Genomic DNA, 12,304 nt, shown 5'->3' on the forward strand with positions numbered 1-12,304 from the left:
TTCTGTAATGGTTAGTCACCAGTATGCATGAACGCTTTAGTAAAAATGATTTTTTTAAATAATAAAACATAATTATTGTTATTTTATTTTAATTTTTTAAGTGCATCATTACTTTTCCTTAATATGTCAAATTACTGTTATTTACCTACATTACTAAACAGAAAAATGAGCTTTAGTTGTTAAATGTCGTTTTTGATTCATTTCTGATTTTCTAACGGCTCAAATTTGGGTTTAAAACATGAATTCAGTTTATTTTGTCTAATAAATAAAAATATAATTTAAACTTTCAAGGACATTTTTAGCAGAATATTAAAATATTTGAGGTTATATAAATTTGGTAATCACTTGTTAATGGACTGTAAGCTCAGAAACTGGACAGTTCAGGGACTCAGCTGATGTGAAGATAGCAGACAGCTAGCAGCTACAGCCACCTGTCAATCAGCGAGGCCACGCCCCCAATAATGCATACTTTAAACAGGTGAGTTGCAGGCTACGTCCACACGTACACGGGTATTTTTGAAAACGGAGATTTTCTGTTTTTTGGGGGGGGTTTTAATCCCGTCCACACGCACAGTTTTGAAAAAATATCTCCGTCCACATGTAAACACTAAAAACGAAATGTTGGCCAATCAGAAGTCTAGAAGCCTGGGAGGGAAAGACTAAACAGGGTTTTGTACCCTCACAAAACCTTCAGTACTTCTGAAAAGTTTTTGTTTTCCTGGAAAGGCAGATAATTTTGTGTTACTTTTCAAGTGCTTTCAACATTTCAAATGTTAATAACTAAAGACAGTATTTTGGTTGGCGTAGACTCACAGCCTAGGAATGAACAAAATGCATACAGCAAACATAAATTACATTTTTTTAAACAGTAAATTTATTCAAAACCGATGTTGGGATTTGGGTTGTGACAGCGTCTGTGTTGAATGTAGAAGCCTGTCCGAGGTTCACTCAGACGCCTCTGTCTGTGTAAACGGAGGGACACTAACTGTGTGTGTAAGTGTGTTAAAACTGCAGATAGTCAGATTAACATCAACAGTATTTCGTTTCTATCCGCCATTGTAGAAATAATCTCATGTACCATATTTTCCGCACTATAAGGCGCACTGCTGAAGACTGGGTCTGTTTTCATACATAAGGCCTACAGTATTATAAGGCGCATTAAGACAAACAAAAAAGTCAGATAACTCGACCTTTATTAAGCTCATTCACAGTAACTCTTAACACTGTTAAGTTGTAACACATTAAATATTGAAAAATACACTTACTTTTTCCAGTACATTCAACTTCCACAATTCCATCAAATTCTTCACCTTCCGTGTCTGAGTTACGGTAAACAGCTGCGCAATTTCGGCATCAACCATGCTCGGATCCCTCTCACGCCGGATTAAAAGGCGTTTAAAGTGCATTCAGCAAAATAAAACAATCAGATGAGTTAAACTTTAACCATCTCATTCACAGTAACTACTAACATTGTTAAGCTGTAAAACATCAAATATTGAACAGTACACTTACGTTTTCAGTTCATTCAACTTCCATAAATCCATCAAACTCTTCACCTTCAGTGTCTGAGTTAAACAGCTGGGCAATTTTGGCATCAAGCATGCCTGGATCCCTCTCATCATTATCTGAATCAGTTTCATTGCTGTTACTTAGCTGTTCAGTGATTATTCCAGCCTTGGTGAAAGCTCGGACGACACTTGAGACTGATACCTTAGCCCAAGCATCCACGATCCATTGCCAGATAGTGGCGTAACTCGCTCGGCGTTGCCTCCCTGTCTTGGTGAATGTGTGTTCGCCTTCTGTCATCCAATGCTCCCACGCAGCTCGTAATTTGACTTTGAACGACCTGTTGACACCAAAATCTAGTGGTTGGAGTTCTTTGGTTAATCCACCTGGAATGACAGCAAGCTCCGAATTAGTTTGCTTCACTTGGGTTTTGACAGCCTCGGTGAGATGGGCGCACATGGAGTCGTAGATCAAAAGAGACGGAGATTTGTGGAAAAAGCCATCCGGTCTCTTGACATAAACTTCCCTCAGCCACTCGCTCATTTTCTCCTCGTCCATCCAGCCCTTTGAGTTAGGCTTGACGATGACACCAGCCGGAAACTTTTCTTTTGGCAAAGTCTTCCTCTTGAAAATGACCATGGGTGGTAGTTTCTGGCCATTAGCTTGGCAGCCCAGAACTACAGTGAAGGATGACTTCTCGTTCCCTGTGGTGCGTATAGATACCGTACTGGTCTCTGTTTTCTCGACAGTACATTCACGGGGATGTCAAAGGTGAGGGGGACCTCGTCCATGTGAGTGATGCGTTCTGGCCGGATCTTCTTTTCAGTGATCTTATTCTGGCAGTAGGTGTGGAAAACGGCCAACTTTTCTTTGTAATCGTTTGGCAGTTGCTGTGAGACAGTAGTTCTTGTGCGGATTGAGAGTTTATTGTCAGGTTTGCTGAGTGGAGGTGGAGTAGAGGACTCAAACACAGGACTCACGGTGAAGGTTCAGGGTGTTTATTGTGAGGGACAAATGGCAAGAACAGGAGATGGCTGACTGACTGAATAACTGAACTGAAAGAACGGCTGACTGATCTGAACTGAAAGGCAAACGCAAGGAATGGACCGTAGTGACAACATCCACATTAACATCAATGACACGACACTGGACTGGTTGAACTGAGGAACATAAAGACACAGGCTGGGTGATGAGTGATTAGAAACTGATGAATACACAGCTGAACATAATGAACTAATGGTACATGGGAAGAGGACTGAACCTAATGCACACAGACCAAGGCTAACACAATAAAACAGGAAGTGAAACAGGCAGAAGATAAACAGTGAACATGAACTAAAAATACTGGGTCAGCAACCCAGAAACCCTGACAATTATGCCTTTTCATAAAACGGAAGCACCAAGAAGGTCCCCTCGAAAGTCGTTAATCTGCATGTCACGTGCTACTGCTGTTGCCTTGAGTCGAATAGAGACTGTAGAGAAACTTCTACCTGCTGTTCTCTGTTCAATAACCCACTCTTCAGTTTTGTCCTCTAACTGCAGCCATCATGCCTTGTTCCCTTGGAAACTCCTTTTGGTCTTCTTTACTTGTTTTAGGTCATCTTCTTGCTTCCTCCACTTGCGCACCATGGACTCATTAATGCCCAATTGTCTCGCAGCTGCTCTATTTCCATTTTCTACTGCATAACTGATTGCTTGGATTTTAAAATCCGCTTGGTAAGCGTGTCTCTTCGCGGGTACCATTTTGAAGTTGTTATACACACACAACACGGTAATGTTGTGTTGAAGCACAGTACGTGTTACTCCGCGAAGCTCCTTGCAACGATAACCGTAATGCTCCGAAAACAGGCACTAAAAAATTTTTTGAACGATTTTTGAGCATCGTGTACCACATAAAATCGGTTCGAGGTCAGTAAGCACAAACCAAAATTCATACATAAGGCGCACTAGATTATAAGGCGCACTGTCGATTGTTGTGAAGATTTAAGGATTTTACGTGCGCCTTATAGTGCCGTAAATACGGTAAACAGTAACGTGGCGCACAGCGTCACGTCAAGAAAGGCGCACACCTTTAGCGTTGCGTGACTAAACCTCCGTTTTCCTCGTCCACACGTAAACGCAAAAACTGAGTTTTCAAAAATCTCCACCCTGGCAGGAGTTTCTCCGTTTTCAGTGATTGAAAACGCCGTTTACATGTGGACGAAAGGTGCAAACGCATAGAAAAATCTGCGTTTTCAAAAATACCCGTGTACGTGTGGACGTAGCCGTAATGACATTCTCCCTGCAACAGTTTGAGTGTGTGGGACTGACTCACTGCTGCCTCTGCTGGACGTCAGAGGAACTGCAGTTTCAGGTGTTTTAGCATTGGTTTCATTTTTCAGGTAAAATAAACCTGAAGATGAACAGGTGGACCTCTGTGGCTCATGCATCCTTTATAAACTTTGCAGTTTGCTTTCCTTGTTTCCTCCTCTCTTCCTCTTCTATAATTTACCCTCCCCCTCCTCGGCCTCCCTGCTTCTTTCCTCTTCAGTGATGAAGACCTTTTCTGTCACACAAACTCAAATGTTTCGTTTGGTCCACACAGAGCTGTGATTGGTCCGAATGGAGATGATGCAGTGACAGCGTGTGTGTGTCTGTGTGTTTAATGCTGAGTAAACGTTTCTGCAGAGCTGTTTTCCAGCTCGCCTGCAGATGAAGTTACAGCGTCGGTCTGTGGTGCGTTTGAGTGCGCGGTGCATTGGAAGGAATTTTTACTGCTGACTGAAGCTGAGTGTGATCCAGAGAAACTTGCTCATCCGTTCACGTATGTGTCTCCGGCTGGACACAGTTTGAGTTCCTGCGTGAGTTTTTATCGGTCACGCGTGAAGAAGAATTAGCCATGATGCGCAGTCCGCGTTGAACATGTGGGTCATAACGTTTCATGACTGCAGATATTTGAGCAGCGTGTCTGCGTCCACGCTTACAGCCATTCGCTCGTCGCTTTGAAGCTGACGCCTCGCTCGTTAACGCCTTTACTACGAGGTCATGTGTCAGTCAGCTGTGTCCTGTGCTCTCATTGGTAGTCGAATTTATCTCAGGACCCGTCCACTGTGTGTCGCCCGTCTCACTTAAAGCCACCCATTAGCGTCCCTAATGTTTTGGCCCAAAGGAACATAGATATGATGTCAAACGCTGCTGCTGTCCTTCATCCTGATGTGATTCTGACAGCAGGTTTGTCAAGTCTCCATAAAAATCCGTTTGACCTCTGACCTCTGTGAACAGATCCTGGATCAGTGCTCAGCAGGCATACAGCTCCTACAAACGCATATTCTCTCATAAACATGTTCATAAGTGATGCATACAGTAGGGCTGCTCAGTTAATCGAATTTTAATCTCGATTACGATCTGGGTTTTCAACGATCATTAAAAATAACTGAGTCGATTATTAGCACCTCCCTCGTGCTTTACTCTCACGCTGCTCCGTGTGGCAAATCGAGCGCACCTCTCTGCGTTTCGAACACGCGTCACAACAATTAAGAGGACCCGAGGGAAGCTCGGAAAGCTAAGCAGAAGTTATTTGGAGAGGAGAGGATAATGGCTGCTGAAGAAAGAATGCCGTTGGTTGAAAAGAGGTAAAACGACTTCAGTGGTGTGGGAACCAATGTTCCCTCTAAGCTGCGCACGTGCGCAATTGCGCACTGCTGGCACGGTCTCTGCGCACAGAAAATCTGCGTTGCGCACAAAAAAAATCTAACCTGAATTGAAATTAAAATAAATACTTTAACAATTCTGTTTTGCAGTGTTAGTCAGTGAGTGACTGGCTGCTCCTGTGTGGGATTAGAACGATGCCACCTTATCCTATAGTCCAGCCAATAATACGATTCACATTCGTATATACGCAGCCAATCAACGTGGTTGACAGGCTATGACAGCGTCCTTATGTGCCGACACCGGTGTTTTAGCTAGCAAAGCGGCGTGGCTCATGTGCAGTGAAGCCACATTAACGACAACGTGTCCAACCATTGGAGATGTGAGCAGGACAGACGGAACAACTGACGGAAAAAGTGTGGACTTTATACCAGTTTTTAAATTGTGTTGATCGGCCACGTAAAACCAGAGTTATGATAAAAATATCTGCAATGTTTGGTTTTCTTCCTGAATACTGTCGTTGTAAATGCTGTAATTTGATTATTTTAATAAACCGTAACTTGGATGGATTAGATGCTGGCGTGACCACAGTGCACACGTCTGATGTCGCTCACATCATTTTTCATTTATTTTTTATATTGCAAACATTTGCACTGTAATCAGTATTTGCACACTATTTTATATTATTTTTTGACAATCTTTAAAGCCATTATTCAAATACATTGTTATTGTTAAATAAATATCGTCAAATAATCGAGATCTCAATTTCAGTGAAAAATAATCGTGATTATCATTTTTGCCATAATCGAGCAGCCCTACATACAGTAAGAGCAGGAAGACTGCAGCAAGCTGTCTCGGTTTGTTGACTCGTAGCAGTTCAGAGAACTGACTGCACGTGCTCAGTAGCGTCTGATCTCCGTATCGTTTATGATCAGAGCTGCTGGCGCTCTCATCTTTGTGCAGTCTGACTCTGATGTTTTTACAACATGCGTTTGATGTCAAACACACGGATGCTGTGGGAGGAGATCCTCTAATGTGGCGCTGCCTCTCATCCTGTGGACGAAGCTCAGCTCGATGAGCTCGGCACACCTGCTCAGGTTCAGGTGAGCCTGAGCTCGCTGAGAGGAAACCAGACCTGAGGCTGTGAGGTGGGCGGTGTCGTTCCTGCAGACTGGTGTCAGTAAAAGCAATCAAGCTGTGATGTGATGAACGCAGACCATCAGCGTGGCTGACCTGCTCATGTCTCTGAGCAGGCGATGGATTTCAGGTGCTTCTACTGTACATGAGGTTGTTGAATCCGCCCTTTGGCTTCCACTTGCAAACGTTTGTGGGAACTTGAAGCACCGAGGAGTCGTTTCCTTAGACCAAATATAACCTGAGGGCCTGGTGGACTCAAGTGTTCCCATAACATGGAAATGTGTCTCCAAACATCTGGATTATAAAAAGTAAGAACACGATATCCAGTGGAGTCCTCGTACAGATCCACTCGCTGTACCTGCTGACAGCGAGTCGCTCCAAGGGAAAGAATGATGTCAGCTGATCCCCGACGAGGCCCGAGGATCATTTATCTCCGTCACTCTTCGGGTCTCGTCCTAGCAGCCATGTTGAAACTGTCGGTGTCACCTTCTGCCCGAGCCGCGGCGTTTGGGATTCGCTTCCATGAAATCATATTTGGCGTTTTAATGATGGGAGTTCCCACTGCCTGCTGAACAGCTCCCTGCTGACGGAGCGCACCGTCCTGCTGCACACCTGGAACACAGCAGCTGCACACACACAGTAACACACACACAATAACACACAGTAACACACACACACAGTAACACACAGTAACACACACACACAGTAACACACACACAGTAACACACACACACACACACACACACAGTAACACACACACACACAGTAACACACACACACACAGTAACACACACACACACACACACACACACACACAGTAACACACACACACACACACAGTAACACACACACACACACAGTAACACACACACACACACACACACACACACACACACACAGTAACACACACACAGTAACACACAGTAACACACACACAGTAACACACACACAGTAACACACACACACACACACACACACACACACACACACACACACACACACAGTTAATCTACTTTCCCCACAGTTTTCCTCCATATGGGCGACTCTGTCCAAAACACACACATTCCTCATGCCACAGTTTCCACTTCATGGAGCTAAACACACTCACACTCACACAGAAAGAGCTTTTTGTTCAGGAGGAATTTATTCCTGCGTTTTCCTCGGACTCTCTTTACCTCTCGTCTGAATCTGCACTCGCTCTGCGTCCTTCTGTCAGCTGCTGGCGGCCCGTCAGTCGGTAAAGATGTGATGATGAATGCTCTCCTGATGTCGGTGATGCTTCAGCGTCTTTGCTGGGTGGACATTTAAAGGGTGAAAGACTTTCCTGGCTTTGACAGCAATAAGCAAACACTGGCCCTGTGAATACAGCAACCTTTACCTGGTTTAACACGGTGACCTTTGACCTGTCAGCAGACTCGTTCTGCTCCGTATGATTCACCTTCAGCTTTGATGCTGCCACGTATTCGCCGGCATCATATCATTGCAGTGTCACATTTATCGGCGTCCGTGGGTACGTTCAGTTTTTGCTCAGATGTTGTGTTGATGGGAGAATCTGGGATTAAAGACTTTGTGCGTCCTTTCACAGTTTGATCCCGGTGACTGCTGCCACCGATGTCTTGGAACATGCCCGTTCCATCAGGGAAGAAAGAAGTCCACGGAAACACCTCATCAATCAGCAAACCTGATATCTGAGCACATAGCACCCCTGACCTCCAGCCTCTAACCCAATAAAAGGCTCTTGCCTGTTTGCTCAGTTAAGTCCAGGGGAGACTTCTTTGAGTTTTATCTGGGAAAATATGATGGGAATGATGGGAAGTCCAGCTTTATTGGACAAACTTGAGCATTAATGAGGATGTTTGATGAGGTCCGGGTCTCGAGGTTTAGGTACAGCATCAGTTCTGGTTGGGGATTTCTCTCTGACACTGCCGGGTCTTTACCTGCATGAACAGAGCCTTGAGGGGACAAACTGGCATCACGAGCACTGAGTCATCAGTGCAGTCCTCTGGTTAATGAAATAAAGGATATGTGAAGGGATTTAAATCAGGCAGGGCGTTAAAGAATCAGTCTGCGTTTTTAAAAGACTGGTCGTCCTTCAGCACTGACTGATCAATATCATAACGATAACTATGGATTTTTTAAACTCTTGTGCAGTAATTCTGCACTAAAACCCACAAAATCTGAAGTCATTTGAAATAAATACAGAGGAAAACCACATGATAGTAAGTTCCACAAAGTGTCATTGCATGGTTTAAAATGAAAATAATGAAATTTTCTATAAATGCAGAATATTCTTCATCTTCTGGTTCGTCAGATCTCTCAGCGGCTCGGCTGTGAGGAAACCTTTGGCTGTCCTGTTTGCAGGATAAATTAATTCTGTGGAAAATTCAGTGCAAATGTGAGCGTAGCCTCAGTCCACAGCCGTGCACAGGAACTGCATGCATGCCTTCCTTTAGCTTGTTGTGAATCCTCTCTGCTCGCGGCCCACCATGCAAATCCACAGGTGGGTCCATTTTACAACCAGCTTGTGGTGAGACTGCTGAGAAACAAAAAGCCCAAATTACAAACAGGATGTTCTCCTGAATACAAAACCAGGAAAGGAATGAATGTTGTTTAGATGCAGCAACCGTCTGAACAGCCACAGGCTCTGGGATGCTGCGTAAAACCTAAATATAGACTTTATTATTTATGACTCGAATTCAGAAGATCGCTCTGTGTTTGAAACTCACGAGTTCCCGTTTATTAGTTATGAGCAGCGATCAGAAGTCATCTAGTTTAAATCTCAGTTAAAAGCCTTCAGTGACGGCGGAGTGATATCAGGGCTGACGGGTAGACGGCAGTGTGTGATTCACCGTGTGTTAAATAAACCCATCTCAGGACCACAAAGGCAAAAAGTTCAAGACTTTGTCTTTGAACCAACTCCGTTTTTGTGCAACGCTCTAAAACGAGATCAGAGACGTTTCAGGGACGACACAACAAATCTAAAATTTCAAAGTAAACTTTTCTACCGGGAAAGAAATGGTCTGTAAATGAGTCATATTAGCACCGAATTAAACCGTCACATCGAGTTTAGTTATTACCAGAGCTGAGAAATATCTGTGGGACTGATGAATAACAGGAAATATTAACAACACATCAGCGCTCATGGTGTCCTCTAAGAGGAAACTTGTTTCCAAGTGACAGACGTTCCTAAAACACAGTCACATACGCTGATATACCGAGAGTAAGATACAAAAAACATCCACAGCTCTGAGCTTCATAAGTCATTACTGAAGACCAAACAGGGACGGTAATATTTAAGCAGCAATGAGCTTGAATTCATTGTGAGGTCGTCTCTGGTTGATTTCCTCGTTGGTTCGAGGCAGAGCTTAGCTGCTGTTTTCCGGTTCAAGCTTCAGGAACAGAAAGAAGGAGGACGTGTTGGGACCACGTGTCTGCTGACCAGGACTATCCTGAAGAAGAAAACAGAAGCGATGAAGTCACTGAAGGAACAGGCATGACCATCTCTGAGGACTCTCACTGCTCCATAAAAGACCGGCTCTGTGAAGACGGATTCATGAAGTCTTACTCTGTGACGTGTTCGGGGGCTTCCTGTTGCTGCTTTGCTCCTCAAAGTTAGAAATAAATGTTTCTCCCACTGAAACACTCATTTATCCAACATGATGAAGAGCATTATTCATGCCCTGAGCTGAAATCATGAAAACCCGGATCACGGGGGACCTTTGCCGTCCGCGCTGCAGCTTTACGTAACGCGTCTAAAAACCCTGCCGAGCGCTCGTACGGGACAACCGCGGCAGAGCAGGAAAATCATCTCTGACACTTCACAGGAATGAAGAGGCGACGACGTTCTTTGATTGTGGAGGTCAAACCGAGAGCAGCAGGTTCACGCAAACTCAGATCTCCACACACGCACACATCCACCCTGCTCTGCACACACTCTCCTTGATGTTGCAGTAACGTGACGTAACAGCAGGCCCGGGCGGCTCCCATGGGTGCTGGTTAGTCAAATCATTGGACTGCCACAGCAAGCTTCAAAGGCTGGCAGGGGTGGAGGAGGGGTGGGGGCACGGAGAGTAACGAGTGGTGGGGAGATAGAGGGGGCGTTGAAAGAGCTGGCAGAGAAAAGAGGTTGAAGAAGCAATCGTCTGAGCCAGTGGAGGGATGATGGGACGTATAGAGACATCATCCCTGCTGACAGGTTTTATCCACTGAACTCCGACTGTTTGACAGCCCGCTCACGCTCCTGCTCCTGCCTCCATCACTTCAGGATCAATGTCACCAGTCCACGTCTAAATCTTCCTCCAGATGTTCAGCAGAGAAATATATGTGCGGATACTCACTGAGGTGAAAGTAGCTGTTCAGTCAGAGCCAAGGATCAGAAGCAGAAAGGAAGTGCATGACTGAGAGAGCCGGAGAAAGAACCAGGAGACTGAGGAGAAAGGAAGTGGAGGCAATAAGGAGAACAGGAAGTGAGGAGGAAGAGGAGGCACGTGGCTGAAACCCGCAAAGCTGTGACCCGTGTGTCTTTGATCAGCCGCTAACTGCCTACAGACTCTCGCTCTCTTTTTCTGTTGCCGCCGGCAAAACACACATTTATCTTTCTGTCTTTGTGAGGACCGTCAGTCCTAATCATTCCCAGACCCGTGGATCTAACCTGGATCTAACCTGGATCTAACCTGGATCTAACCTGGACTCCAACACCAAGTTTGAGCCCCAAACCCACATCAAACTCAAAGAAATCCACACAGCAAGTGACCAGTGTGTGTTCTGTGTTTTCAGTAAAGTCTTCCATTAAAACATTTAAACAGATGATTAAACCTAGAGTAAGCTCACCTTTAAAAGTCCCCACAGTCTGACTGAAAGCTGCTCTTTCCTGTCCAAAAACTATCACTGTCTAAAATCACGAGAACTACAGCAAGTTTTTCCAAATGCTCCCAAGTGAACCCTTAATCCAAAAATGTCCCACTAGTCCAATGCCAAGTCTAATGCCATCTCAAAAATGTTACCAAACCAGACTCATACTCTCTCCAAAACCAATAAAATTGTTTCCATGACTCAACCAAAACCAGAGTTCAGAACCAGAGATCTCCTGACAACAGCACTAAGACAGCCCAAATCCAAGTAACTCTGAAATGTTCTTAGAGATGCTCTAAAAAGGTTCAAACAAGTAATAAACCAACCAGTAACCCAAACCAGTACAATAAGTTTCCAATGCCAGGTCAAAGGTTGGCCTGAAAGTTTTCCTAATTACTTTAAAACGGGTCTAAAATCAGACTTCTGATGTAAACATCACTGAGTCGGTGTGGAAAGAGAAAGAAGACTTTATCTTCTGCAGAGCTGGAAGCTTCTCCAACATTATTCAAACCCAGGTCGACACCAAGTCCACGCTGAGTGTTAAACATGTAAAAACAGAAGACACTGTACCACATGCACAAAGGACCCAGACACCCAGACTCAAACTGGTCCAAACCCAGATTCAGGCCTGATCTGATACCACTGGATTACACAAAGAGAGGGGCTGTGGTTTTCCAAGACAGCGCCAAAACTCAATCCAGAGAAAGCCCCACCCCACCAGAGTGGATCACAGCCTGAAACCATCTAACTTTAGGTTGAATTGTGGGAAATGTTACACACGTGCTTTAATGTAGTCACCAAATCCAATCTCACTGTGTCCAAAACACTGTAAAACAAGCCCCAAGCAACAAACACCAGGTTCAAACCTCTCCAGAACAAATCACTGACCAATAAAAACCAAGCGCAGACCTCTCACGTCATGGAGGCAAACGAGGCTGCTGCCAAACATCTGGTGATGTCACCGCACAACTGTTGAGATCAACACTGGAGCGACATCAGATTCACCAGTGATTCACAACTGTGACACTGTGGACATGACGCAAACTGTCACTCTGTGCCTGTCCGAAAGTGGGCGGAGTCTAAGAATCATTCTGTAAGACACACAAACGAAACAGCTCACAGTTCAGCCCAAATATGAAAGATTACACATTTATAATATTTCACATAATCATGGTCGTTGTTT

The 12,304-nt window shown here is 44.6% G+C and overlaps 1 protein-coding gene across 4 annotated transcripts in view; it reads left to right on the forward strand.

The window, feature by feature from the left end:
* Nucleotides 1–12,304, forward strand: part of sugct (succinyl-CoA:glutarate-CoA transferase) — a 78,325-nt gene that overhangs the window by 48,684 nt on the left and 17,337 nt on the right. The window contains exon 13 of one of the 4 annotated variants that reach the window (XM_019353124.2): nucleotides 7,856–8,008. The exons of the other annotated variants lie outside the window; for them this stretch is intronic. Coding sequence (XP_019208669.1) covers nucleotides 7,856–7,993 — 138 coding nt within the window. The 3' untranslated portion in view covers nucleotides 7,994–8,008. Of the gene's footprint in view, nucleotides 1–7,855; nucleotides 8,009–12,304 lie in introns of those variants that run through there. 4 annotated transcript variants of the gene reach the window in all.

The sequence above is a fragment of the Oreochromis niloticus genome, linkage group LG9 (assembly GCF_001858045.2).
Source record: "Oreochromis niloticus isolate F11D_XX linkage group LG9, O_niloticus_UMD_NMBU, whole genome shotgun sequence".
Classification (NCBI taxonomy): Eukaryota; Metazoa; Chordata; class Actinopteri; order Cichliformes; family Cichlidae; genus Oreochromis; species Oreochromis niloticus.